Source organism: Anthonomus grandis, chromosome 22 (genome assembly GCF_022605725.1).
Source record: "Anthonomus grandis grandis chromosome 22, icAntGran1.3, whole genome shotgun sequence".
Taxonomy (NCBI): Eukaryota; Metazoa; Arthropoda; class Insecta; order Coleoptera; family Curculionidae; genus Anthonomus; species Anthonomus grandis.
In genome coordinates, this window is record NC_065567.1 from 21484390 (window position 1) to 21511766 (window position 27377).

General features: G+C 30.9%; 1 protein-coding gene across 3 annotated transcripts in view; it reads right to left on the bottom strand.

Moving 5' to 3' along the window:
• Window positions 1-56: 56 nt before the first annotated feature.
• LOC126748578 (Kv channel-interacting protein 4-like) overlaps window positions 57-27377 on the bottom strand; it is a 118266-nt gene continuing 90945 nt past the window's right edge. For 2 of the 3 annotated variants that reach the window (XM_050457908.1, XM_050457911.1), the window contains 3 exons: window positions 6464-6611; window positions 6346-6410; window positions 57-1371 (listed from right to left, as the gene is read on the bottom strand). In XM_050457908.1, the coding sequence (XP_050313865.1) occupies window positions 1261-1371; window positions 6346-6410; window positions 6464-6611 (324 nt within the window). In that variant the 3' untranslated portion in view covers window positions 57-1260. The remainder of the gene's footprint in view (window positions 1372-6345; window positions 6411-6463; window positions 6612-27377) is intronic. The other variant, XM_050457909.1, reaches the window with a different exon arrangement.

Genomic DNA, 27377 nt, shown 5'->3' on the forward strand with positions numbered 1-27377 from the left:
GAGACAGTAGTTTCACTGATAAAAAAATGATTAGGTAATGTCTTTTACTACTTGTCATTCTATAATAATATCTTAATCAATAAACTTAATAATTATACATTTCCAAAGTCATAAAGTATCTTAAGTTCAATTTTGTTTAGAATATGTTTACTTATTATAATAAGTTAAAACTTTTATATAAATAAACACCTTATTAGGTATGAATTTCTTTGAAATGCTGACCAATAGATTACAGGGCTAAAAGACATTTTTCTCTTGTTTCTATTTAGCACTGAATTGTATAGTTTACAACAAAAATAGCTAAAGTTTCACTAAACCTAATAATACTAAGACTTGTACATTTGTCTCATTAACTTAATAAAATCATGCTATAAAAGTAGTCTTAAATAATTATTACTCTTAGGGCCAACAAAGACTGTTTCAATCACTATTTACATATAGAAGCTGTAACATTGACACATTCATTACTATAGAAAGTAAGTTTTTGGGAGTAAGGTAACATTTATGGGAAAATAGTGAGGCATTTAAGTTTGGAAAATAAATAAATAAAGTGATGACCAAGTATGGAAACAATTTTAAAACAAATATTTTTTATGCATAAATTTTGTATTCAATCATTTAATCCTCAATACCATTTTCAATAATATACTTTCAATGCTTTTTTGACACTATTTATTTTTTGTTCAGATTTCACCCTATTCAAGCCTAAATAGGGTCAAAAAAGGAAAATAATCTCTTTGGACCTTTACAATTCCTTTTATTTGTACGCCACTATATCACTTGATTAATCCTTTTGACATTGTTTCCTAACTTACAAAAAATGTAAGCATTCGACCCTGTACATTTTTATTTATGTTAAATCATTTTAAATCACATATGTCTATATTAAATGTAATAACAGGAGTTTAACAGGTAACACTTTAGACGATATAAAGGATTTAACAAGCATTTACAAGAAAACCAATAAACACTTAAGACAGTATTTAAATGGTTTCCTTATAAAGCGTATATAGAAGATTCTAACTACTAATAAAATTGAAGCCAACATCGGGAAACGCATGCAGAAAGGCTTTGAAAATCGAGAGAAAACTAACATCTATCATATTGACATACAAACGGACTTATATAATAAATTTTTAAGCATGGCTGCAATTTTCTTAGTAACCCTATAAAAAACTACATAAAACTATAACAGTCATAGTAAAATACTTTGCAAAATTGGTACGATTGAAATGAAGGAGATTTTCGGTATAAAGGTGATCACAATACGGTATCTAAGGTTTCCAGGGACTGGATAAACCTTTCATCTCTTGATACCCAGTTGATTAGTTCTTCTATGGATATTACACCGTCTTGGTTTGTGTCTATAAGCTAAAACATATTAAATAAATACATCGCTTGTACAATTTTCACGGATTTTATTTGCCAATGGTCATTGAGTTAAAGACCTAAAAATATATATTTATTACTTTTTTATTAACTACACTTATATCAAATATTTTAAATAGCTTCAACGGCCTAGGGATGTGGGTTCTAGACAGCTTATCAAAACGAGGAAAAATAAATATCAGATTATATTACGTTAAATGACTGGGAAAGGACTCCACATGTCTGAAACATATTTTATTATCTATTTAAAAAGATTAAATAATTCTTCAAAGAGATCAGGCCTCCCAATAGCTCCAAATTACTTAAAATGCCTGGAAGATACAAAAAATGCATATTTTTTTTTCAAGGAGTGGAATAAAGTAAAATGTCCATGAACATCAAATAATTTTAACTGCCCATTATATTATTGATGGAAATATCCCAATACCTTAGGAGAAATTCGGAATGACTTCAAATACCTGGAAAAGATATTTAAAATGGGAGTATAAGGACAAGAAACATCTCAGTAGCTAAGAAGAAGAAGAAGAAGAATAATTAAGAAAAATAAATGGCTGAAATAAAGTGAATTATATGAAATAAAATTTAAAAGGCAATGTTCCAATAATCTAGAAGAAACAAGACATAATTTGAAATACCTGGATTATATGTAAATAAATTATTTTAACAACTTGGAATGGAATGATCATTTTAAAGAGTTTACTGTTGCTACAATTAATAATAATATTAATACGTTTATTAGCTAAAATTTTACAATTCATCATAAATAAGTAATAAATGAAAAAAATTACAGAAGTTGCCCTGTGTTGTGATGATGTGTTTTTTTTGCTTTTGTTACTACACTAAAACTAACTAATTATTATAAATGGCATTTGGATATTTAGCATGATATCTTTCTGGTCAGGTATTAATTGGAATAAAAAAGTTCTAAATTACAAACACAAAACAACGTCTAAATTCGGGATGTAGTTTCACAATTTGGGAAGTCACAATTAGGTTTATAGAGGTTGAATTTAGTGTATTTTAATCTAACTTTGATTTGATTAATAGGACTCTTTTTTTTTACATTTATTACTTATAATAGTTTTCCAAATATTTGATCAGACTCAAGGGTCAAAGCTAATTATAAAAATTATAAGCCGCGACTGGGTATTTTCAATAGGGGAGAGTCGGGTAATCGGGCTATATCGGTCATATCAATAGAAACAATCATTTTATTAGTCGAATCCATACACGTCGTGACACCTCTTAGGCATTAGTTGAAGTAACGCCACCGACGGAACGGTTATCTCCACCACCGCGTATGTTATTTCACTTGGCGGTTATTCCGGTTGTTAACTCTAATTTTTGTGTGTGTGTGAACAAGAGATTCGACTGCTTCTAGAGCTGTTTTATTTCCGAATTTGGTATAAACCAATTAATGTGGTTTTATTTAATTGTGGAGCTATTTAACTAAGGTAAATTACACCCCAGTTTGTTTTAGTGAATGTTCATATCTCTTGGGTGCCCGTCGACTAATGGTGCGCAGTGTGCACAATTACCCGACTTTTTAAATTTATTTTTGTTAAAATACAATGTTTTTTTTTTTAATTGTTTAAGATGCCAAAATATAATCGCAAATCAAATAAGGACTCCTGGGATACAGAAAAAATGAAATTTACATTCAAATTTGTCGAGAATGGTGGCGCAATTAAAGATGCCGGAAGAAGGTTTGGAATTCCTGAATCTACCATTCGCAAAAGAAAGATGAACGGCGTGATATAAGTGAACCTCACATAGGACGTCATTCTACTTTTTCAGCAGAAGACCAAGAAAAGAGTCTAGCAAATCATGTGTTAAAAATGGCAAAGTTGTTTTATGGTGTCACAAGAACTGAACTTCGTGGATTAGCATATGATTTCGCATTAGCCAACAACATCCCAAACAACTTTAACGCCACAACGAAAATGGCAGGTAAAGATTGGTACTATCAATTTTTAAAGAGAAATAATAAGTTATCGCCAAGAAAACCTGAACCAACAAGCATAAACCGAATATCTGCGTTCAACGAGGAACAGATTAACCAATTCTTTGCTAACCTAAAGAAACTCTATGAAAAATATCGCTTCAAAAACCTTGTAAACGTCTTGAACCTAAGGGAGTAAAACAATTTGGATCAAAAACTTCTGCTGAAAGGGGGAAAACAGTAACTGTAATTTGTTGCTTTAATGCAGTTGGTACCTGCTACGATCCTCCAATGTTCGTTTTTCCCAGGGCTCGCATGACCAGCATTTTGGAGAAAAACGGACCGCCCCATGGAAAGTATAGTTGCTCTAAATCCGGCTGGAGCAATGAATAGTTATTTTATGAGCGTTATTCAGCGTTTGAAAGAAACTGTTAAGCCTTCCAGAGATCAACCAGTTTTGGTTATAAGGTACCTGCGGGTAATAAGGCCTGGCGTGTAATAAGGCCTAATAACAAAAATGCTTTCAAGTTGTTTTACGGGCCACACCACTGGTTACCGAGGGCTCTTTAGATGACCTTGGATTGAACATCGGCCGCGCTAAATGAATTTCCACATGGTCTCGTCAGCGACGCAGAACTCTTATCATTTTTGGACCAAAATCCAGACAAAAAGATAACAAAGACACGATTTAATGTTATTTTCTCTAACGTTTGGTCCAAATGCATGATATATATATACAGCAATATCACCAATCGCTTTAGGGCTACTGGTTTATTTCCTCTTAATTCTCAGGCGATTCCGGAAACAGCGTTTGCACCATCTATATTGTCAGCTGTAGCTCAACCAGCAATCGAGGCTGTAGCCAATGAGAATACGCCCAATCCCTCTTCCAAAGCATTAACTTCAAGAAAAGTGCAACGAACATCTGAGGATGAGGTGCCTCTTGCAAAACTTAAAAACAAGTTAAATGAGACAACCAAATGTCAGCAACCGTCAACATCTAGACAAGCAGCTGAAAGGATACCCATCAAGTTTTCTAACGAAGCCCATTCATCTTCCTCGAAAAATATTGGAGATGGGAAAAAACATTTTTATTCACTGGTCTATTCGTCCGATTCTTCTGAAGGCAAAGATGATGATAATGATGAAGTGGGTGAAACTACTTTAGACACTTCTTTCCATGAACTCTTGCCAACGCCAATAAATTAAACTGAAAAGGCACGCCCAATTCGAAAAAAAGCAATAAATTACAGGGTAACTTTGGTTACTAAAAGAGATCTCTTTAAGGAAAGTAAAGAAAGCAGTGCATGGCTTAAAACTGGAAAAAGCGCTAATTCGAAGCAGGTGAAGGCAAGTTGGTATTGTCATGCGTGTATGGAAGATAAAATGGCTGATATGCGGCAGTGCACAGAATGCGGTAAATGGTATCATGAAGAGTGTGTCGGGTTGACACAAGAAGACACTGATACTTTTGAGTGCCCCGCTTGTTGTTAAAATCCTATCTCACACCGTAGACATCTATTTTTGTTATCAATGATAATGTGTTTAAGTTTAATCTCAAATACCAAATATTTCTACTTTAATAGCAATTTTTTATGTTATTTTAGTGATAGGCCTTATTACCTTACCATTGTTTAATAAGGCCTAGTTGCACTGTTTTTGAATTTTTTGTTTTATTTTATAATTAGTAGAAAAAGTTTTACTTTTAAGTTTATAAATCAGTTGTTTGACCTTGCTGGACATATTACCAATAAAAATTCAAAACTAATTAGATGTGCTGTGCATTTTCTAAATATTTTTCTTTAACTAGGCCTTATTCCCCGCAGATACCTTACTGGATAATCACTCAAGCCACATTTCTATACAAATTTATGAGTTCTGTAGGCTGAATGGGATTGAACTGCTAACAGTACCACCAAATACCTCGCATCGCTTACAGCCTTTGGATTTAACATTTTATGGTCCTCTTAAAGCAGCTTTTAATCGACATTGTGACAACTACCTCTTACAACATCCAAAAATTAGACCCTATGATTTAGCAGAGCTCTTCCATAAAGCCTATGTTCAAGCTGCCACGATGGATAAAGCCCAAGCGGGATTTAAAGCATCAGGAATATGGCCTTTTCAGCCAGAAAAATGTACAAAAGAAGACTTTTTGCCATCTACTTATCATATGCCAGCAATAAGATTCGACGAAGAGAATTCGGAAAAGGCCTCTACAATTCAGCCAGAAACACCTGTTCCAAGCACTTCCACAGCTTTTCAGCAAGTTGAATTAGACTGCACTACTCTAACTTCTACACGAAGGAATTGAAGAGGAATTGAATCCAATTCTTCAAAGTACATCAGGTACAGGGAAAGTTCAACGTCGGAAGAAACAAAAGTCCCAAATTTTAACAGAAACCCCAAATAAAGAAATTTTGTTAGCCGCCGCATTAAAGAAAAAAGAAAGACAGCCTTGGAGAAAAAAGGAAAGGAAAGAAAACAAACATTAGGAAAAACGGCTAAGCTAAGTTTAGAACATTCTAGTAAAAGTAAAAAAAGGGCAGTTAAAAGAAAAGTTTTTGAAGAGAGCGAGTCCGAAGAAGATATCTCTGATAGTCAATTATGTGATGATGATAAATTGGATGACATGAATGCAAACGATGAAGAGAGATGCATAATTTGTGTTCAACCTGCAGCAGGTGGGCTCATGGCCTTTGCACTGGTGTTGATTCCTCGGAAGGTTACATTTGCGATGTTTATAGTTTGTATTATTTATATGTCTTTTGGATCTTAATAAATATATAACGCAATATGTTTTCTGGGTAATCGTGCGCACGGCAAGATTTCATTTAATCTTGTCCTTAATTTTTGGTACTAATTGATTTGCTCGGCTAAGTACACAAAATGAAGAACATCTGAGCCAAATTTCAAATTTTTATATGATATATTTACTATAATATAAGATACCAAGGTTTTTTCTTAGGTGCGCACAATTCACCGACTCTCCCCTACATATGTTAATAACTCACATGAAAAATTTTTTCTACGTGTTCTTTAGCTGAATTGTCCTCTACTGCTGGTTCAGTAGCTCGACCTAAAACCAAATAAAGTTATATATTTCACCTAAAATAACCCTTAAACTTTTACCTAGCATTTCGTAAATACTAGTGACAACATCGACCATTTCAGATTTACTAATAGAGCCGTCTCCATTTAAGTCGTATAGGCCAAACACCCATTGTAATTTTTCCTGTACTGTCCCTCGCGATACTTTTGATAATATATTTAGGAAGTCCTAAAAGAGAAAAAACGAGTTATTAAAGTCAATGCTATTGTCGAAATAAAAGACGTATATAAACGAAATGAAAGGGTATGGCGTCTAACCAAAAAGTAAATACACCTTCGGGAGTAAAACCTATTACGTTCTGATCCCCAGATATTTCCTTAGTCCATGTAACCTTTTCCTAGCTTTCAAACTTACACCGTACAAACCCTTAATGCTAAGGCACCCTCCCATATTTGGAGTATTTTTATGGAGCATATATAAGAAAAAAAAAACGTTACATGGATAAATAAAAAGGTTGTTATGTATTACTACGTATCTATTGATCTTTCCGGACTAATTATTTAAACCATAAAAGGACACTTTAGCTCAACCAACATCAAGAGTAAAAAATAATGTGCAAGTAAGTGTTTCCTTTAGAGCCACGCATTCACCAGTGTATCGTGCACATTAAACTAAAAGCCATAAAGGTTCTTTGCCAAGATACATTTGCAATATTACTTCTTGCTTTTTTTAGCTATATATGCACATTAAGAGTTTATATTTCGCCTTCTTTTTTAATTTACCTCGGGGATGGATTTCGCTGTAATAAAAGGGTAAGTTATTATGCTATATTTAAAAACTAATGGGTTGTTACGGTAGTTAAAAATAGCGGAGGGAGTCTTTTTTTGCAAAAAATATGTCGCTGTATACATCTTATTAGCTAATGTTGGATTATTTTCAGGGGTTTTTTTAAATCATCTAGATTATCGACAGTCGATAGTTTTTTAATATAATGAGGAAATTTCCTATCACCAACAAGCTATAGATTAGTGCAGCTTTTCTAAATTCAAATTTAAAATATCTTTTATTTAAAAAAAAATGTAAGCAAACGCACATACACATACACGTAGTTACAATTAAACAATAAGCGTCAAACAAAATAAGTATAGACCTTACAGATATTTAGGGTTTTATGGCGATTAAAAGATCAACACACATCTCGTGAGTGCACTATACATCACTGTTTGCAATAAAAATGCCTGTCTAGCATTGAATAAACTTACTCAACTACCGTACTACCTAAAATTAAAATAGAAATAAAATATTGCATTAAAAACAATGATTAAAAAAAATACATAGTTTAAAAAATCTTGAATTGTATATGATTCCAGTTCGACTAAGATTTCCCTAATTTTTCTTTTGTCTACATTAACACTTTACAAATTTTATTGCATCAGGCATCTTATTGAAAAATTTGACACAACAGTAAGTTCTCTGCTTCTCATTAAAATTATAAAATGTATGCATCCTTCATGGTAGTCTTTAATGACTCCCTTTTATCACGTTAACTTATAACCCCACTCTTCTAGAATAATTTTAAATTTTAAGGATAGAAAGAAAAGACGTTAGAAAATCCCTTTTGAAATATAATATTTTAAATATCTCCAAGTTAGCAAAAGTGTTTACTCAAATTTCCAGTGTCATCAGTTAAAAAACACTAATGGCTGTATGCTTTTAAATTCTTCTTATCCTAGAAGACTTATTTAGTAAACATGGCGAAAGCGCCGGGCTACCTAAGCAACGTTCATTAAAATTTAAAAAAATATGCATCCTTTACGGTAGTCTTTAATGACTCCCTTTTATCACGTTAACTTATAACCCCACTCTTCTAGAACAATTTTAAATTTTAAGGATAATTAGGGAGAATTAAGGACTAAATTAGTTGAAACAAAGTGAAGGATATAACCGTCCAGTCCTCCGTCCGACCTTAATAAATATTTGGTCGAATTGTTTGTGGAACCGTTCAGTTCTTCGGTGAAAATTACACAAATTTCTAGGTTTTATGATCATGTGACATAAATATTAAGTGTTATTGGACAAAGCTTTCTATATGGACTTACTTTCGAAAAAATGGAAACTAATTGGAAGGCATTTAATTTCTTTTAATAAATAGACACGATATCTTAGTAAATATGGCAAAGGCGCCGGGTCTCGTTAGCAACGTTCATTAAAATTGTAAAATTTATGCATCATTCACGGTAGTCGTTAATGACTCCCTGTTATCACGTTAACTTCTAACCGCACTCTTCTAGAACAATTTTAAATTTTAACGACAGAAAGAAAAGACGTTAGAAAATCCCTTTTGAAATACAATATTTTAAATATCCCTAAGTAAGCAAAAGTGTTTACTCAAATTTTCAGTGTTATCAGTTAAGAAACACTATGGCTGTGTCCTTTTAAATTTTTCATATCACAGAAGACTTACTTAGTAAACATGGCGAAGGCCCCGGGCCACCTAAGCAACGTTCATTAAAATTATAAAATTTATGGATCATTCACGGTAGTCTTTAATGACTCCCTTTTATCACGTTAACTTATAACCCCACTCTTCTAGAACAATTTTAAATTTTAAGGATAATTAAAGGACTAAACTAGTTGAAACAAAGTGAAGGATACAACCGGTCAACCTTTGTAGTTAGTCAAAAGGACACACTTTTCTAGGTTTTATGATTATGTGACATAAATATTAAGTTTTATTAAACGGAGCTTTCTATATGATCAAAAAAAAAATGAAACTAATTTTCTTTAATAAATAGACACGATATCTTTGCTCAACTAATTTTAGCAAAAATGGGTTTTCAATTAAAATAATAAAAGGTTTGTTTGATAAAAATGAACCGAAGGAAATAGTTTTCCTAAGGCTTATAATTTTAATTTAAATTTTAATTGAAATATTGATTGCGATTGCTCGGTTAAACTTTGCCTATGCATTTATAAACAGCACAGTTCCAAAATAAGCTAAAAATGATTGTAGTCTACGAGGCTTTTGAAAACACATTTCAGGTAAAAAAAAAGCATCTAAAGTTTTTAGAATTAAAATGACATCAACTATTTTTTAAATCGATTCAAAAAGATTGATATAACAGGGAAAGCAAAAAAAAGCGATATAAAGATAATGTCATAAGGGCTTGTGTATTCCATATATTCGCTTAGCTCCGATTCCTGATAACTACAAACAATGTTATCCTTTGGTCGACGTTATTCCAAAGCATTGTTTAACGACTCTCAACTGCCTACGGCGAAAGGTTTTCAGCGGAGTTACAAAATTTATTTAACGGCCGACGAAAGGCCTAAATATGGAACTCGAGATTACAAGAATAACGAAGTGCTATCAAACAGGCGGGTAATTTATATTTTCCATCATTTTATAAACAGGAACGGGTATGAAGGTTCGGATGGAAAAGCATTAGAATCGTCGGAATGCTTAAGTTATTTCGGAGATGATAAAGGTTAAATTAGCTAATGCATCAAATTGGTTGACATTGGGATTTCCAGCATATTCAAATTTAATTTAAGGAGTTAACCTAAGTAAGCAGAACGGAACATCGCCTGTCTTACCTGCTTTGTTTGCTTTAGCAACAGTGCATTAAATTATAAGCTCATCTAACCTTACATACTCTAGGTCCTGTTTGAAAATTCATAATTATTGATTTCACATGAGGCTACTTTATTTTCTGCAATTAATTAATGGATTTATAATATAATATTATAAAGTTGTATTTTCTATTGCACCTAATATGACCGTATAGTGTATCGAAGAGTTGATAGTCTTTGTTTATCATTCTTAAAACTTCTTCGTTTCTTACTTTGACTGTGTATGGGATGACACCCACATTTGCATCTAATTTGTTTATCATATTTGTCTTAAGAGTCGAACTCTCACCTCCATATAGAGAATAACTGGCCAGATGTAGCATGTCTACGATTTTCAACCTTTAAATATTGAAACTGTTGTTAGACATATTTAATATGTCCTAAAATGTAAACTATATCTAATTACCAAAAATCAAGTAAAAAGTCTAAATATTTCGTAATGTCAACTACATAGCTTCAACAAACTTCAACAAAATTATTCCTTCAGTCTACCTCATTGATGCATTTGCAAGTATCAGAGTACTTAATAACATTAGAAAATCTCTTTCAAAATAAAATATTTTATATGAAATCAGTAATGGAGAAACCATAAATATTTTAAAAAATAAATTTGACGCGAAATGTTTTATAAAGAGCGGAAGTGAACTTAATGACTTCTTCGAATCTTTGGGAAAATATTAATATGGCTTCCATATTTAAACATAAATTTATTTTAGATTTTATGAAGTAGGCTTTAACCATCAGATGTTGAATATCCAGATCAAAATCGGTATCTTTTTTCAGTTGTCTAATTCTTGACATTCTACTTTGAAATCATTTATAAGATTGAAAAACAACACCTGGATTGCTGGGATATATTTCACATAGATATTAAAAAAAAACGTGATTAAGGTCGCCTATAATATTTCAGATTAAACAATTCAGTGGTAACACTTTCAACTTATCAAGATAAGCTGGAAAACCGGCGTATTCAAAGTTCATTCTAATTATAGGAGATATAAATCGCCCGGACACATTTAGGTGTTTATGCCAATAATAAAAGGTCTCTTAGGTATCAACTGACAATATTTTGTAGGCAATTGCCTAGAAATGCTATTCCAAATATCATGCCATTACGTAAGTAATATATGTTTTATTATTGCGGTCACATCACTAGATCCAAGTGAGTCTAGTATAGGAATTCCTTTACTATATAAGACTAACAGCAACTTCCTTTCCTCTAATATTAACCATGTAATTATAGCCGATAAAAATGTTATGATTGGTTTTTCTATCAGATTTGTATGACGAATAATTTTTTAAATTTTTTCCATTTAATCGAATTAACTTTATATCAATCAATCAAGTAATCAAATATGCTTTATTGTCAAAAAAATTTAAAAAATTTTGTAGACAAAGCTATACATAAAAAGCAAAACACACAAATATAGAAACCAAAATACAAGTACTAAATAAATATATACAAAACTGGGTACAAAAGACATAAATGTACCTGGTCAAATTTCTTATACTAAATGTAAAAAGTAAGAAAATAGGAAAGTAAATAAAAATAGTAACAAGAAAGTAAAATAAAAAAGTAACAAAAACAGTCAAAAACATTAATACAATGTTTAAAAAGTCATAAAAAACTTTTATAGAAATTTAACAATACAAAATATTGCTATTCTACATCGTAAAAAATTTAATAATTAGCCAGTGCGTGCATGATACTTAAAAATTAATATAAAAAAAATCATCTACTGCATATAAAGCTCTCTCCAGTAAATATGATTTCAAAGCATTGCGAAATCGAGGAAAAGATGTCAATGATTTTATTTCCAAAGGCAGATGATTGTGCATTTTTTTAGCTCCGTAAAGAATATAGCTTTTTATTAATTCTGACCTTGGGATTGGCACATAAAGATCATGCTCTGCGTTTCGAAGTGGATAATTGCGAGATGGTCTATTAAAAATTTCTGATATATGCTTGCGAACCAAGCAGAGTTAATATTTTAAATCTTTTAAACATTTCTTGGCAGTGAGCTCGACTATCAGGTCCTAGTAAATAGCAAACCGCTCTCTTTTGTTGTTTAAAAATGCGCTCAAACTGAGTCACACAGCATGTGCCCCAGAATGGAAGGGTGTAACGAAGATGGGACTCAAAAAGGGCATAATACCCTGTTCTTGATGATGAAAGATTTAATTCCCTGGAAACTGATCTTATGGCAAAACAAGCTGAACTTAATTTTAAGCTAAGATATCACTTAAAGCATTCGAGAGGCGTTCCTCTGAACCCATAGTGCTGTAATTTGTTGATCAAGATAGTATGGTTTACACAATCAAAAGCCTTGGAGAAATCACAGAAAATAGTTGCTGTTGAATGATGATTGTTTATACTGGACTAAACACTGTTAAAAAGGGAGAACATAGCAGCATTAGTGCATTTATTATTCAAGAAGCCAAATTGATGGGGAGTTAATGTTTTATATTTAAACAGGAATGATAATAGCCTTTTTTTAACCAATCTTTCTATGATCTTCGATAATGTTGGAAGGAGAGCGATTGGACAATAATTTGAAGCTTGCTCTTTATCTCCTCCTTTATGCAAGGGAATAATTATTGCAGTCTTCAGGCAGTTAGGAAAGACCCCATTTTGAAATGATTTGTTAATTAGGTTTCTCAGATAGTTTAAGGTGTTATCACGCAGATTATCAGAAGACCATCTGTACCAGATGATAATTTGTTTCTTATTTCATTTATTGTATGTACTTTGAAGCTCTGTTATTAGTACAGGGGTAAAAAAGAAACTATGTAAGTTTTCATTATAGAGATATGAAAGTGGATCATGAGAAGATGTCATTAGGTGTCATTAGGTTTTTAACCACGTTTACAAAGTAATCGTTAAGATTCACCATCAATACCATCACCATCATACGACCATGATCAATATCATTTCCCAATAGATCAGACCTAGGGTCAGACAAAATAACAAGACTCTTCTTGTCATTTTATTTCAGCATTAAATTAAGTGCCTCCCTAACCGCAATGGCTTCAGTTGAAAAGGTACTGAAAACTGTATGTAATTTAATATTGACATTATATATTCAAAAAAGGAAGTAAAATGCTGCTCCATGGCCTTCTGCAGTTTTTGAAGCTTTTATAAAAGGTAAAAAACACGAAATCTACAGCATCACAAATACATTTAATAAAATTACGAAGGTTACATGTTTTGCCCGACTAGAGCATCATCAGACCTTACTGTTTAGGTCTGATAATGCTCTAGTCGAGCGAAACATGTAACCTTCGTAATTTTATTAAATGTATTTGTGATGCTGTAGATTTCGTATTTTTTACCTTTTATAAAAGTGTATGACCAGCATCTTTGGGATAATGGATGAATTTTTCGAGTTTTTGAAGCATCCGTATAAATATTCAAGCCTTCATAAGTATAATTACTTTTGACTTAAGAATGTTTCTATTGAAACAAGTACACCCTGTATCAATTCAAATGAACACCCTGTATTATTATACACTTTCTTGGAAACTTCCCACCACGGATTTATCGAAAACCACTGTTAAAAAAAAACGCCGAAATACGTGAGGTCGAAAGATAACTTCGCATAGGTATGTTTTGGACCTTGTTACTAAGTTTAGTGAAACTGGATCTGTTGCAAACAAAAAACGTGATCATCGGCGAATTTTGGATAAAACTTCATTACGCAAAATTGTTGCTGCCACTGGTATTTCATTAGGCTCTGTTCACACAGTTACCAAATTTCCTCCATTCAAAATAAATAATATTGCAAGAGTTAACCGAAGGCGATTTCGATAGGCGAGTTGAGTTTTGTGAAAAAATGACTGAAGCGATTAATGATAATACTATTCATGAAAAGAATATCTGTTTCAACGCTGAATGCACATTTTATCTAAATGGATTTGTTAATAAGCATAACTGTAGATATTGGAGCAATGAAAATCCTCATGCATTTGTAGAAGGACATACCCAGTACCCTCGAAAAATTAATGTATGGGCAGGCATTTTAGGAAATAAAGTGATTGGGCCATTATTTATTAACGGAAATTTAAATGGAGACATTTATTTGGATATGTTGGAAAATACCATCAATCCGCTTATCACTGAATCCATTGAAAACCAAATCGATGATGATGGAAACCCTATACTTGATGAGGCTGAAATATATTTCCAGCAAGACGGCGCTGCAGTTTTTGAAGCGTCTGTATAAATATTCAAGCCTTCATAAGTATAATTACTTTTGACTTAAGTATGTTTCTATTATATGTTAAATTATCCGTAAAAATATAATATCTAATATAGGATAAATGCCTCGAGAAACATTGCTTAATGTAGAAGAGTTTTTATGCATTGCTAGTACTGGTTTGTTAAATCATGGTTATTAAATTTGGATCCAAAAATATATGTTTGACGAGGAATTTTGAATCTTCTACTAATAGGGCATTTATAGGAGTAAAATGCATAGCAGTTAAACAAATGCGTGAATATTGAAGATTAAAGCTGTCTCTAAATCACATCTGTACCAGATCCTTGTAACATATCTTAAAAAATTTCAGCCTCTTTCACATTTCGAAATAACACATAATTAATGTGTTCTTTCCAATTACGTTTTTTATCTAAGATTATTCCTAAGTATTTCACTTGATTGAAATAAGGTATTCTAATATCTTTGTTGTGATGAATATTATGCAATGTATGACTTGTAAAGATACCTATGCGGACTGATATCCCAAAACCATTAAGAACTGACCATTCAGTTACTTTTCGATGTGTTAGGCTTATACTGCGTGTACACTGTTCATTTTTTTAATTGACATTGTAGATACAACTATTATCAGCGTATTGGACGATGCTATACATAGGACTTATTTTATGTAAATCATTATTATAATAATTAAATAGACGAGGGATTAAACTTTGAGGTAAACCTAAATAGACAAATCTAGGTTCTATTTTTACATTATATTAACTTGGTCCTAGTTTGACATTACTTAAATAATCTTTGTAACAATTTTGAATAATGTTTCAGCTTTTAAATAGCAAACAACTTTTTTTCTGAGTCGTTTAATAATATTAGAACCTGATGTGCTTTTCGATTTGGTAAGATCTCTTGATATTTGGTTTAGAATCGTTTGTCTACCAAATCCTTCCGAAAACTTTGGCAGGTATTGAAATAATAATTTAACACTTCCTATAGTCTCCTCCAGATTGCTTTTTGCACTTTTGAACCTAGTGTTAAGTTAGGGACATCATTAAGAACATCAGGTTCTTTCTCATTAAAAGACTAAGAGGACTGATTTTTAACAATATTAATTGGTTTTTCGTTTGGTAGTTTATCCTTCGATATTGCTGAATGTGAATTTCACTGCCAAAATTGACACCAACTATTTCTTCTAACTTACTTGTAATATCATATGTTTAATATCTGCTGTACTTATTTTTTTTTTTATAAAGTCTTTTTTTAAAGTCGGCTTAAAATTTGACCGATCGTGAAAAATTCTCAGCATCGAGCGATCATTAGCAGACCCACCAGAGCGAAATGCCTAAAGAACAACCTGCTAAGCCCTAGGTAGGCGAAGCCACGTTTAGCCACATATATCGCTCGTTAAAAGCCCATTTATTGGTTGATAGAGAGTTTTAGAGGCTAAAATCTAATTAGTTTTATTTTTTTTAATTATACTAATAAACCATAAACTCACTCTACATAAAAATTAGTAAAATTACTGTCATATCCACATTATACACTACGAACTAGGTATATCCATTAATAAAGTTATAATGATGATAAACGCGTCTGTATAATACAATTACGTGCCCAAAGGCCACAAATTTTCGCATGTAGCCAGCCTAAATACGCTACAAATAAGGCTATTAGCTAGATTACCTGCTAGGTAAGCTAATCGTCAAAACATCTAATATGATATATCCCTATATAACGCGATTAAAAAGCACTTTAGCAGGTCTTTTATGCGGCACGCCAGGTTAAGCCATGGTGTGGAAATGTGTTAGCCAGAATTCGAAATTCTAATTTAACTTTAATAGGTGTGGGCAGACACTATTAGAGAAATTTAAAGTTTAAATAGGGACATTCATAACGGAGCCAAATGGCCTAATTAATGGTAGATTACCTATTAATAGACGTATTTATTGCCTATGGGATAATAACATAATTGATGTTGTTTCTTTTTATCGATATTTGTATTAATTGTAGGCAATGAAAGGCGGAAAATTTGTAATTTTTGTTCACGGTAAGATCAAAACCATAGAAAACGAGATAAAGCACATCGAGATTAAAAATGCTGATATACGCTAATGAGACGTTAATAAAATATTGAAGTTAAGGTTTATTAGAATGATTAAAATTTACCTATACGTGTTTTTTATTAAAACCTTTCTGATTCATCAGTGAATTAATGGTACAAAAAAATATAATTAATAAATTTTTCCAAAGCATATTTAATTTCAATTTTTTTTGTCTCGATTTTTTTTGACATTAAATAAGTGTCAAAAAAAATTTTGGAAATTATTTAATATTCAAAATTTGGCCACTAGAAGGCATATTAAAAGGTCAATAATTCAATTCTAATTTTATCCAGAAAATATCAGCTTAAGGTACCTTTTTTTTTAATAATTAGAAGCCATGGAATATTTTTTATAATTTTTGTTCCTTCGTTCAGGATATTTTGCAGCATATTTACATGCTGCAATAAGAATATCTTCAAAACACTGGAAATATACGGCGAGCATGTCATAAGCTTCGGCATTGCTGTCATTTTAACAATGCAATATTCTGAAATATTATTGATAATTCTTCAAGGTATATATGACATTTAGCCAGGTCATATTTAAGCTAGTATTGAAGAATTAAACTAGCTTCAAGTGCCCGGATATAATTTTCTAAATTTCTTCCAGACAATTAGAAAATGCTCATCCCTAGGAAAAAACATTTTTTCTTGAATTCCATTTAAGGAAAAAATCCAATTTGACACAACTTTGGCGCCCAACATGTTAATGTCTCGAATGGATTATATTCGATAAAAATAAATCATTTTCAGTATTAAAACTATAGGCGATAAACCCCTTCTCCCCACCGCTATATAACATTTTTATCTATTTGAAAATTGTTATTTTTTTTTTATAATTAGGCATACTTGAAATAGGCGTACCTGAAATAATGAATATATAATAGATATTGTTTTCCTGGCAAAAATTCAAATTTAACAAATGTTTAAAAATTCAAATTTAACAATATTTAACAAGTGGGTGGCACTTTGGCGCCCAACATGTGAGTATCTTCAATGGAGCATATTCCACGAATATTCGAAATAGTATGAGATAAGAATATTCAATTTTCGGTATTGAACTTATAGACGATGGACCCCCTCTCCGCGGGGATTGGATATTATCAGTACCAGTTTTATGCATTGAAGGGGAAAAATGATGAACGTGGAATATCTTTTAGTTGGTGTCAAGTCTTTACAGAACCATTGTCGACTATACTCTCTAGTTCACCGCATAACCTAATCCTATAATGTATACATCTATGGACAAAACATGCACACTAATCTAAATACCATATTACTTGAAATTCGTACTAATTAATAGCAATTACTGAATACGAAATCTAAAGCTTCATACTAATCTATAAAATATCCATTACACCATTTAGTATTTTAAAACACTAAAGCTTATATTATCACAAAAGAATAGTAATAAAATGCCATTTCGTTATAAAACATGTCAAACATTTTGACGACGATTTTCGATACACTTGCTAACACTTTACCTTGGGCTCTTTACTACACAATTTCACATATTTCAGTATGTTTTCACGTAATTATGATAAGTAGTTTTCGGTAACTCCAATACCCTTAAAATTCCAAATCAATTGCCTAAAAGACGCTTGGTCGAAAGCCTTAGATAAATCAGTATGCACCACATCCATCTGACGTGAGTGTAGTAGATTTTGCCCTAGAGAAAAGATGTTGTTCCTCAGCACTAAAACTACTTAACGTGTAAGAAAAACGTGAATATTTCAACTTCTACTGCAAGTACTCGGATGATGGATAATTCAATAAAGAATATTGAATTATTGAAGACAAATATTTAATGAATTAGAAAATTCAAATATGATGGTTTAGTCCAGGAACTCCTGTAAGAAAAACGTGAATATTTTAACTTCTACTGTAAGAACTGGGATAATTGATGATCCCAACATTAAAGGTTTCATTAAAAAAACTAATCATGTATTTACAAAATGAGAAGCTGTTGTTTTTGTCTAGGCGCTCCTAAAAATAAAATCGAACTTAGGTAGGAACTTTGCAGCACGCCAGATTTTACAACAGAAATTCTTTTTGACACAGTTTTACATATTTCAGTAAGTTTTCACGTAACTATAATAAGTACTTTTCCACCACATCCATCTGACATTCCTATTTCACATGTTAAACAAAAAAGTTCTGGAATACTGCTAAGTTAGTGTAGTGGATTTTGCTCTAGAGAAAAGATGTTGTTCCTCAGCACTAAAATTACTTAAGGTTTCAATGAGTTTATTAGTAATTAAGAAGTATGTCTAAGAAAAACGCGAATATTTCAATTTCTACTGCAAGAACTTGGATGATGGATAATCCAATAAAGAATATTGAATTATCGAAGACAAATGTTCAATGAATTAGAAAATTAAAATATGATGGTTTAGTCCAGGGACTCCTGTAAGAAAAACGTGAATATTTTAACTTCTACTGTAAGAACTGGGATAATGGATGATCCAAACATTAAAGGTTTCATTAAAAAAACTAATCAATTATTTACAAAATGAGAAGCCGTTGGTTTTATCTAGGAACTCCTAAAAATAAAATAGAACTTAAGTAGGAACTTTGCAGCACACCAGATTTTACAACAGAAATTCTTTTTGACACAGTTTTACATATTTCAGTATGTTTTCACGTAACTATAATAAGTAGTTTTCCGTAACTCCAATGCTCTTAAAATTCCAAATCAATTGTCTAAAAGACGCTTGGTCGAAAGCCTTAGATAGATCAGTATGCACCACATCCATCTGACATTTCACATTATTTCACATGTTAAACTAGAAAGTTCTGGAATACTGCTAAGTTAGTGTTGTGGATTTTGCCCTAGAGAAACGATGTCGTTCCTCAGCACTAAAACTACTTAAGGTTTCAATAAGTTTATTGCTGATTAAAAAGAACGTGTAAGAAAAACGTGAATATTTTAAATTTTACTGCAAGGACTTGGATGATGGATAATCCAATAATTCTTTTTGACACAGTTTTACATGTTTCAGTATGTTTTCACGTAACTATGATAAGTAGTTTTCCGTAAATCCGATGCTCTTAAAATTTCAAATTAAGTGCCTTAAAAACGCTTGGTCGAAAGCCTTAGATCAGTAGTACCACATTCATCTGACATTCATATTTCCTCAGAAAGTTCCTCAGCACTAAAAATACTTGAGGTTTCAATGAGTTTTTTGGTAATTAAGAAGGCTAAGGAAAACACGAATATTTCAATTTCTTCGGCAAGAACTTGGATGATGGATAATCCAATAAAGAATATTGAATTATTAAAGACAAAAATTCAATTATTTAGAAAATTAAAGTATGATGGTTTAGTCTAGCGAAAACTATTTAATTTATTTTTTTTTAATATTCTTTAAGACATATTTTTTATGTCATTTTGGAATCAATTAATATATATGTTTTATTATCCTTATATTTTTTTTAGGATTACTTCAAACCTTTTATTCTAAGGAGTTGAAATCATGATCTACTTCTTCCAGGCTTCTGAAGAAATATTTAAGTATTGCAAGGATTTCAAATAATCTATCTATCCATAATTTCAATAAAGATATGTGAAGCTTTACACCATTATTTTGTTTCTTCCAAACTTTTAAATTAATTTTTATGCCTTTCGAATATTTAGAATAAATTTTCATATTGTCCAGGCATCTGAAATAATGATTCCATTTTTTTTCAGACATGCAGCATTAATCTGATAAAAAGTAAAAATTTACTTATTGCTTGAATTATTTTTTAAATTTTGAATGAAAATTTGTGGAAAATGTCTAGCCACGCCTTATAGTTTGTTGAGTAAAAGGTTTCAATGGTAACTAATTAAAACTGTTAACAAAATTTAACCATGTTATTAAAGTTTGGTCACTAGAATCAAACGATTCATTTTCGGTATATCCCCATGGTATCGTCGGCGTATCGAATATTACTAAGTCTAACTCCGTTCAAAAGGACACCTTCTTCTATAAATTCTGATTTCGAGGATATTTCCAGAGTTATAGATCTTATTGAAGATGTCGGTAATTCTCTCTCTCTAGTTATTCAAACTGAACGCAGTAAATGCCATGACGTATTTAATTTTCCCTCATCCATAACTGGGGAATCGGCGAATAAATGAAATATCCTTTTTCCCTTTTTAACTTAAAGCTTTGTCTATGAATTTCTGTTGTCTGTTAATGCATTGGTATTTGCGCACCCATGAAAAAAATTGGCGATAAGCTCATTATTGCCACATAACAAGTATAATATTAATAATATGTATGCTAGTCAAAGTTAAGTTCAATAGAATTAAACTTTATGTCAAGTAAAATTTATTCTGCTGCACCGATAAAAAAACACGTTGAATAGTAAATCCAGATAAACCCGGTTAATTTTAATTAAAGCTGGATGAAGCCGATTTTTCAACTCATTCCGGGTTTAAAAGCAATTGCCTCCTAAATAACGAATTATTTCCTTCTATTTCATTATAATTGATGATCGGGTGTTGTAGACTGCGAAATATTAACGGCTTTCCTACTTTCCGTTCATGATTTATAATTTATAGGCTTTTAGGTTCTTATCTTGGCTGGTATTTTTTCACTTGGAAAATTTGACCAAGGGTGCCGATTAAATAATACGAAAGAAAAATAAAATTGAAATTGAAAAGCGGCCCTTAGGTATAAAGTAAATAAGATGATGAATGGGGAGGGGAGTCTAAGAGTTTAAGTGCTTGCATCTTTACCCTCCTTTCTTGCTTATAAAGTTTACGTAATTCATGACGAAAGTGTTTTTAAATTGAAAGAAAATATAACCTTATTTTTTGAGGGAAAAAAGGTAGATGTATCAATAAAATTTTATAAGTACTAATATCTATTTGCTCAATTCATTTCAAGACATTTCTTTAAATAGGCAATTACCCAGACAGCACAAATGTGTCCAACGAACATGGATGTCCATAGGATGATCCAAATGTGACAAAAGTAAGGCAATAAAACTATCCACTGGATAAAGAATTTGTCAATACAAAGGGATGTGTAAAATAGCATGTCCAGACCTTCTAAATGAAGTCATCTAGTGGATGAGGCAAATTTTGTCTCATCCATAATACAGAGTGTTATAAAAATTAATTTTGTGTATCTAAATAGTTATAAAACAATAAATGGATGCAGGTCCCCTAGATAGCAGAGATATACCTTAAAAAAATGGATAAAAGTTTCTTTAATTCCAATATGGGTTTTTAAGCTTCGTAAATCTATCGTATATTTAAGAAACATTTTTTGACGAGACATCTTATGTTTCTATTAAAATAAGAATCAAATGGCTGCTTAAGAAAATCTATCCACTGTAAACTAATTATACTTTTCAAAGCATTTTTTGGAAGGCCAATAAAATTCCATTGAATAAAATTAAAAATTTCTTAAAAGACCCATGAAACCTATTTGCAATACCCCAGAGATGTAAGAAAATAACATAAAAAAGTCTGAATTAAAATGAAAAATGACTGAATGATATTTTTTATACTTTTCAGGTTTCTAGTGGCAATTGTGATACGTTCCAGATATTGTAAATTATTTTTCATGTTTTATATTTTCCAGATTTTTGAACCTAATTTTTAATTTTAATCTATTTGAAGTGAATGACTTGAAAATTTACCTGAAAACCTGAAAAAAAAGTAATCCAAATGCCTGAAATAAAATAAAACTTAAAATACCTAAAAGTTCTGAAAAGTCACTAAAGCAGTACATGGCATAAAATGCCTGAAATAAATATACCTGGAAAGCAATCAAAAATTATTTCCACTGATATACATCAGATACCCGGAATAATAACTTTAGGTATCTGGAAATAACTTAAAATAAGAGAAAGAACTTAAATAAGTGCCATTAAAAGGCAAAAACTCATATGTTACCCTTCGAGGGGAGGTCAATATTATTAAATTAAAAAAAAGGTTTAAAATTAAAACTAAAATTACTCGTATTCGTATAAATAGATGCAATATTATAATTACAAAGTTTTTGCACAGTCTTAAAATTTTATAACAAACGACGTATTTAATTTGGGAAAAAACAGAGAAACGATATATTGCAAATAAAATTTTTAAATTTTTCTTTTTGTTTCAGTTATATAATGTATTTTCTTATATCTTTTGGAATAATTTTCAATTTTGTTCCAGGCATTTGAAAAAGTTTTATTTTTATTTTACCGTAATTTTTTAATATCTGTTAGTTACTGGAGATGTCCATAGGATGTTTATTATTAATCCATGGACATTTTGACTAGTTTGGACCAATACTGGACATCCATTAAACGAAATGAGTTAAAAGTCGATTTAACTTTGTTAAAGTTTCAAAACTTATAAATTTTTTTTCTTTGTGGATATATGAATTATTTATTTATAAAAACAGATTCAGGATTTAGATTATACATAATATATATGAATAAATTTGCCACACTCATGGAGCGTCCTTTATACATTGTTTGCTATAGAATATTCAGGGAATGAATTTTTAAATTGACAACTGATGTACATAAATCATATGGGATACGTGCCTGTGTTCACTACATGATGTAATAAAAGGTTTATTGAAAAATAATTTACAAAATTAATTTTTTGCTAGATATCAGTAAAAGTTCTGGTCTAATTCTAAAGTTTGCATTATTGATAATAATGAAGTGAACACACAAAGTATACATTTACTTTTGTGCATAATTTAAATGCAGATGATGAACCATTCCTTTAATAGCAAGAAAATCTCGGTCATTATACCTTAAATATATGGTCATATTTGCTGTGTGAAATGAAAAGTGAACATACAGATTTTTAAAATTGGCCTTTTCATGCATAATTTAAATGTATACGATGAACAATTCATTTAGGAAACCAATATATTTTCTTAAGCAGGTATTTTGGAGATAAGTACTTTAGGATAAGCCCAACTAATTCAGATAATAATGGTAAAATGAAATTTGGAGGTAAAAGAGAAATAAAAATATAAAAAATCTCAAATTAGGGAAAAAAAATTAGCACTCTGTTTAAATATATTGCATAATTAAATATGCATTACGATTACGACGAAATCCAAAGAAATACACAAAATCTTAAAATTGGCCTACATTTATTTTTATGCATAATTTAAATGCACATGATGAACCATTAATTTTTTTTTCTTATTATATTTTAAATATACGGCAAGATTTATGGTATTTTTATCAATTTTATTTTAAAATATGCATAACATAATAAATGCAATATCATAATAAAATGCAAAGTGATCATACAAACTCTTAAAATTGACCTAGAATTATTTTTGTGCATAATTTAAATGTACACGATGAACAATTCGCTTAAGTAATCGACATATTTCTTCAAGCAGTCTTGATGAGATGAAAACTACAGGATAAGCCCAACTATTTTGGAAAATAGTGGCGCAACTAAATTTTAAAGTAGAGCAGAAGAAAAAATAAACATTGAGTCAAAATAAATGTCATTATAACTTCAATAAACGCCAATATTTCTTGTATTTTTATATATTGCATATTAAAATATGTATTGCGATTATAACGAAATGCCAAGAACACACAAAGTCACGAACATGCAGCAACAATAGTGTTAGAAGTTGTAAATGTATTTGCGAACCTTGTTGCCTAACCACAATATGTAGTCTTTAATTAAGCTCGCGGACTATTTTAGACCCCTGTCAAAACATGACAATGGTACGCTTGCAGCGGACTATTGTTTTTTCGGTTTTGTAAAAAGACAGAGCGTTGATCTGTTCTGTTTCGTTGCAACTATGAGTGTGTAAACAACCTTGGCACAACACCAATGCCTTTACCGGTATCTAAGTAGGTTAATCTTGTAAAAGGTGATCGGAGATGGACCTTCACTTTTGTAACCAATAAATTACTCAAGATGAAAGAACTCTTTTAATACACCCGGCTGTCTATCGCATGACCAGGAGATCTTTATAGCATCACACAAGTAGTACTTTATGATTTCACAAATGCTTTTGATTGTGTTTATCACATAATACTGTTTTTTTATCTTGAATCGGTCTTATTCAGTTAAACCTTGTCTAACAGCATCAGATATGATTAGAATTGAACTCTTTGCATATGATTTCAAGATACAGACAAATCTTTTATTACTTATACTTGATCATTTTGGTCTTCAAGAGGTTATGAGCAAAGACTCTTTATAGTCTCAATGCCAGTGTGGTTTCATGAGATTTATCAGGGTAAAAGATTCAATAATAATGGTTTTTTTTAAGGACGTATCTGATTGAACCTAGAACTTACTTTCTGTAATCATTTTAAGGCCACTAAATCTTCAACGTATTGAATGTATTAAGGCCTTTACTATTTTTAACTTAATTTAAATGATAATCTAAATATCAAAACATCTGGCAGACTTACTTTATTTGCAGATGATGCCATAACCAGGATATACTTTTACAAGTCAGAGAAAACTTAAAAAATAAAAAATATTGGTTTTGCATCTTATTTTAAGAATGCACCAATTTTTTATATTTTTGCATAATTAGATAGACATTTTCTAAATTTGTAAAATTATTGAATAATGAGAATATTCGAATATCGTTCTAATACTATTGCAAATATACCGATAAAACTGAAAAACCTCTAATCGTTATTGGAAAAAATGGTCACCTTAATGGAAAATGAATTTTAATATTAACTAAAAAAAATATCTTAGCTGCTTTATTAACCGCGTTTTTCACTCTTAAGCTTGAATTGAAATTCCTTCGGTCCACAATATATGTTAATTTACCCCAAAGGAAATTCCCGATTTTCCAGTTAATTTACAGACAACCTAAGAGAAAACAATTTCATCGGACTGGAACGTTGACAATTTTCAAAATAACTGCAACCTATTATTGTCGATTACTAGCTTTTCACAATCACAGTGTGTGCCGAACGAGCAATTTTTGTTTTTCAAGTGGCTTGCAATTACTAAATGGGAGTTTTTCGTGCTTTATGGTAGACAAGCAATACAAACGATGTAAGTTTATCAGCTTAATTAAGATTATTGCTTGATTAAAGCTTTTCAGTCAAATAAAATGAAATTATTATTAAATAATCAACTGTTGATCTCCAATAGTGCAATGCCGTGTCAATTTAATATTTAATCAGCTGGACACAACACCGATTCAAACCCCATGCATAAATTATTGTTAAATATTTTCCCATAGGTCATATGATAATATTCTATTATAGGTAATATAATTGAGTTTAACGTTGTATATTCACAGAAATTTCTAAATATATATATTGTTTTTTAGCGGCAATTTTCAAGTGGAAAATTAATATTAAATGCTTGAGTAAATATGCATTTAATATTAATTAATTTATTATTAACACTAAGGTGAAGGTAAAAAAAGGACACCGTTTAAAACCACGACAACCTAAATAACCTAGAGCTTTTAGAAATACAAAGATTTTTTAACAAGGTAAAAAAAAATGACTTAATATTCAGACTGATTTTCCTGAAAATAATCTGATTAAAATATTAATTACCTAGTAATTGTCTAATCTTCTTTTAACCCCACCCACCCCCTTTCCCTAATTCATGCCTTATGTTAAAATTTGTTTGCTTAAAATTCGTCAAACTTTAAATTGTGTCAAATTTGTCCATTTTTCCTTCAAATTACACTCGAGTACCGCTACCTGGTGTTTTTGGTACGTTTTTGGTTAGAATTTAACTGTTAATTTTTGAAGAGATAAGTTTTCTTTGTATGATTTTTATATAGTTTTATTAGTTTTATAAGTTTTAACTAGGTGGTACCTCTACTTGTTCCTTTTGAAGGGATATGACAATTATCATGATTGTTTGTCCGGTGTATGTGTTTTTTTTAGAAGGAAGCCTTTTAAAATTTTTAGTTCTTTTATAAACAATCCTCTTTTTAATTTTTAGTCATCGACCTAAAAAAACGATAAGCTTTGTAATCCGAAACCGGCTGTCATAAAATAAAAATTAGGAATTTTCTGGAGAAATTAGACCCCAGAGTACGAACATAACTCTACAAAATATATTAACACTACACAATCCTAACTTAAGAAACCAGTATAGGATTTGTCCATGTATTACAGAGGCAATTATGTAAGTAGCAAATATATATAAATACCATTACCCTATATCCATGATCCCTCCGGATTTGTAATTTACCAAAGTAGTTTAACAGTAAATCAGGAGAGCAAGAACGTTTATTTTAATTCCCCCACTTAATCAAACGCAACTGTTAACAGTATGGCCCTGGAATGGTAATATATCCTTAGCAGGCGCACTTGTGAGAAAGAGAAACTTGTGAGCCTAAGCAATACAATATATTTCGAGAAATTTTATTGTATTTAGAAACCGCTTCGAGTTCTCGAATAACCCTTCAATTCAACTTCGCGAGTTGTCGTCGTATTTTAAGTCGTTACACTGATTTAGGGTAAGAAATCAATCGGTTTTATGTGTTAAAGTAACTGAAATACCCAAATAATCTCAATAAGTTTAAAGTAAGGATGCTACTATAAACAGCTTAATAAAAATTTCAAATTTAAGGGCATAGGGTATAGTAATTAAATTTTGTTCTCTGGAAATTACGTGACACTTGTTCCGGTTTTTCAGTAAAAACTACTTAATTTATGCACATTAAACTGAACATTGGAATAATTAATTATTGAGATTAAACAAAAGACCCATAAATTAACTAATTTTGAGACAAAGCTTTAGCGTTTGCGGTTAAATCATGCTTAAGTGAATTATGACGCAAAAGAAATGATGATAACTAAAGAGTTGATTAATATCTGAAAAATTGTCGAAGTTTTCCGTATTTTTGATTCATGACTCATTTTTGATGAAAATGAATGAGAAGAAGCAGAAGAAAAAAGAAGCAAGAGCATAAACAGTAGTTTAGGGTAAAAAGTTAAATTAATAACATATTATTAGTAATTGTAAATTAGAGGAAAAATCTTCAAAAGTTGATTTTTTAATAATTTCAATAATTTTTTTTTTAATAGATCCAAAGCTTTAAGGTTTTCAGTTGAAGTTCCTTGCTCATG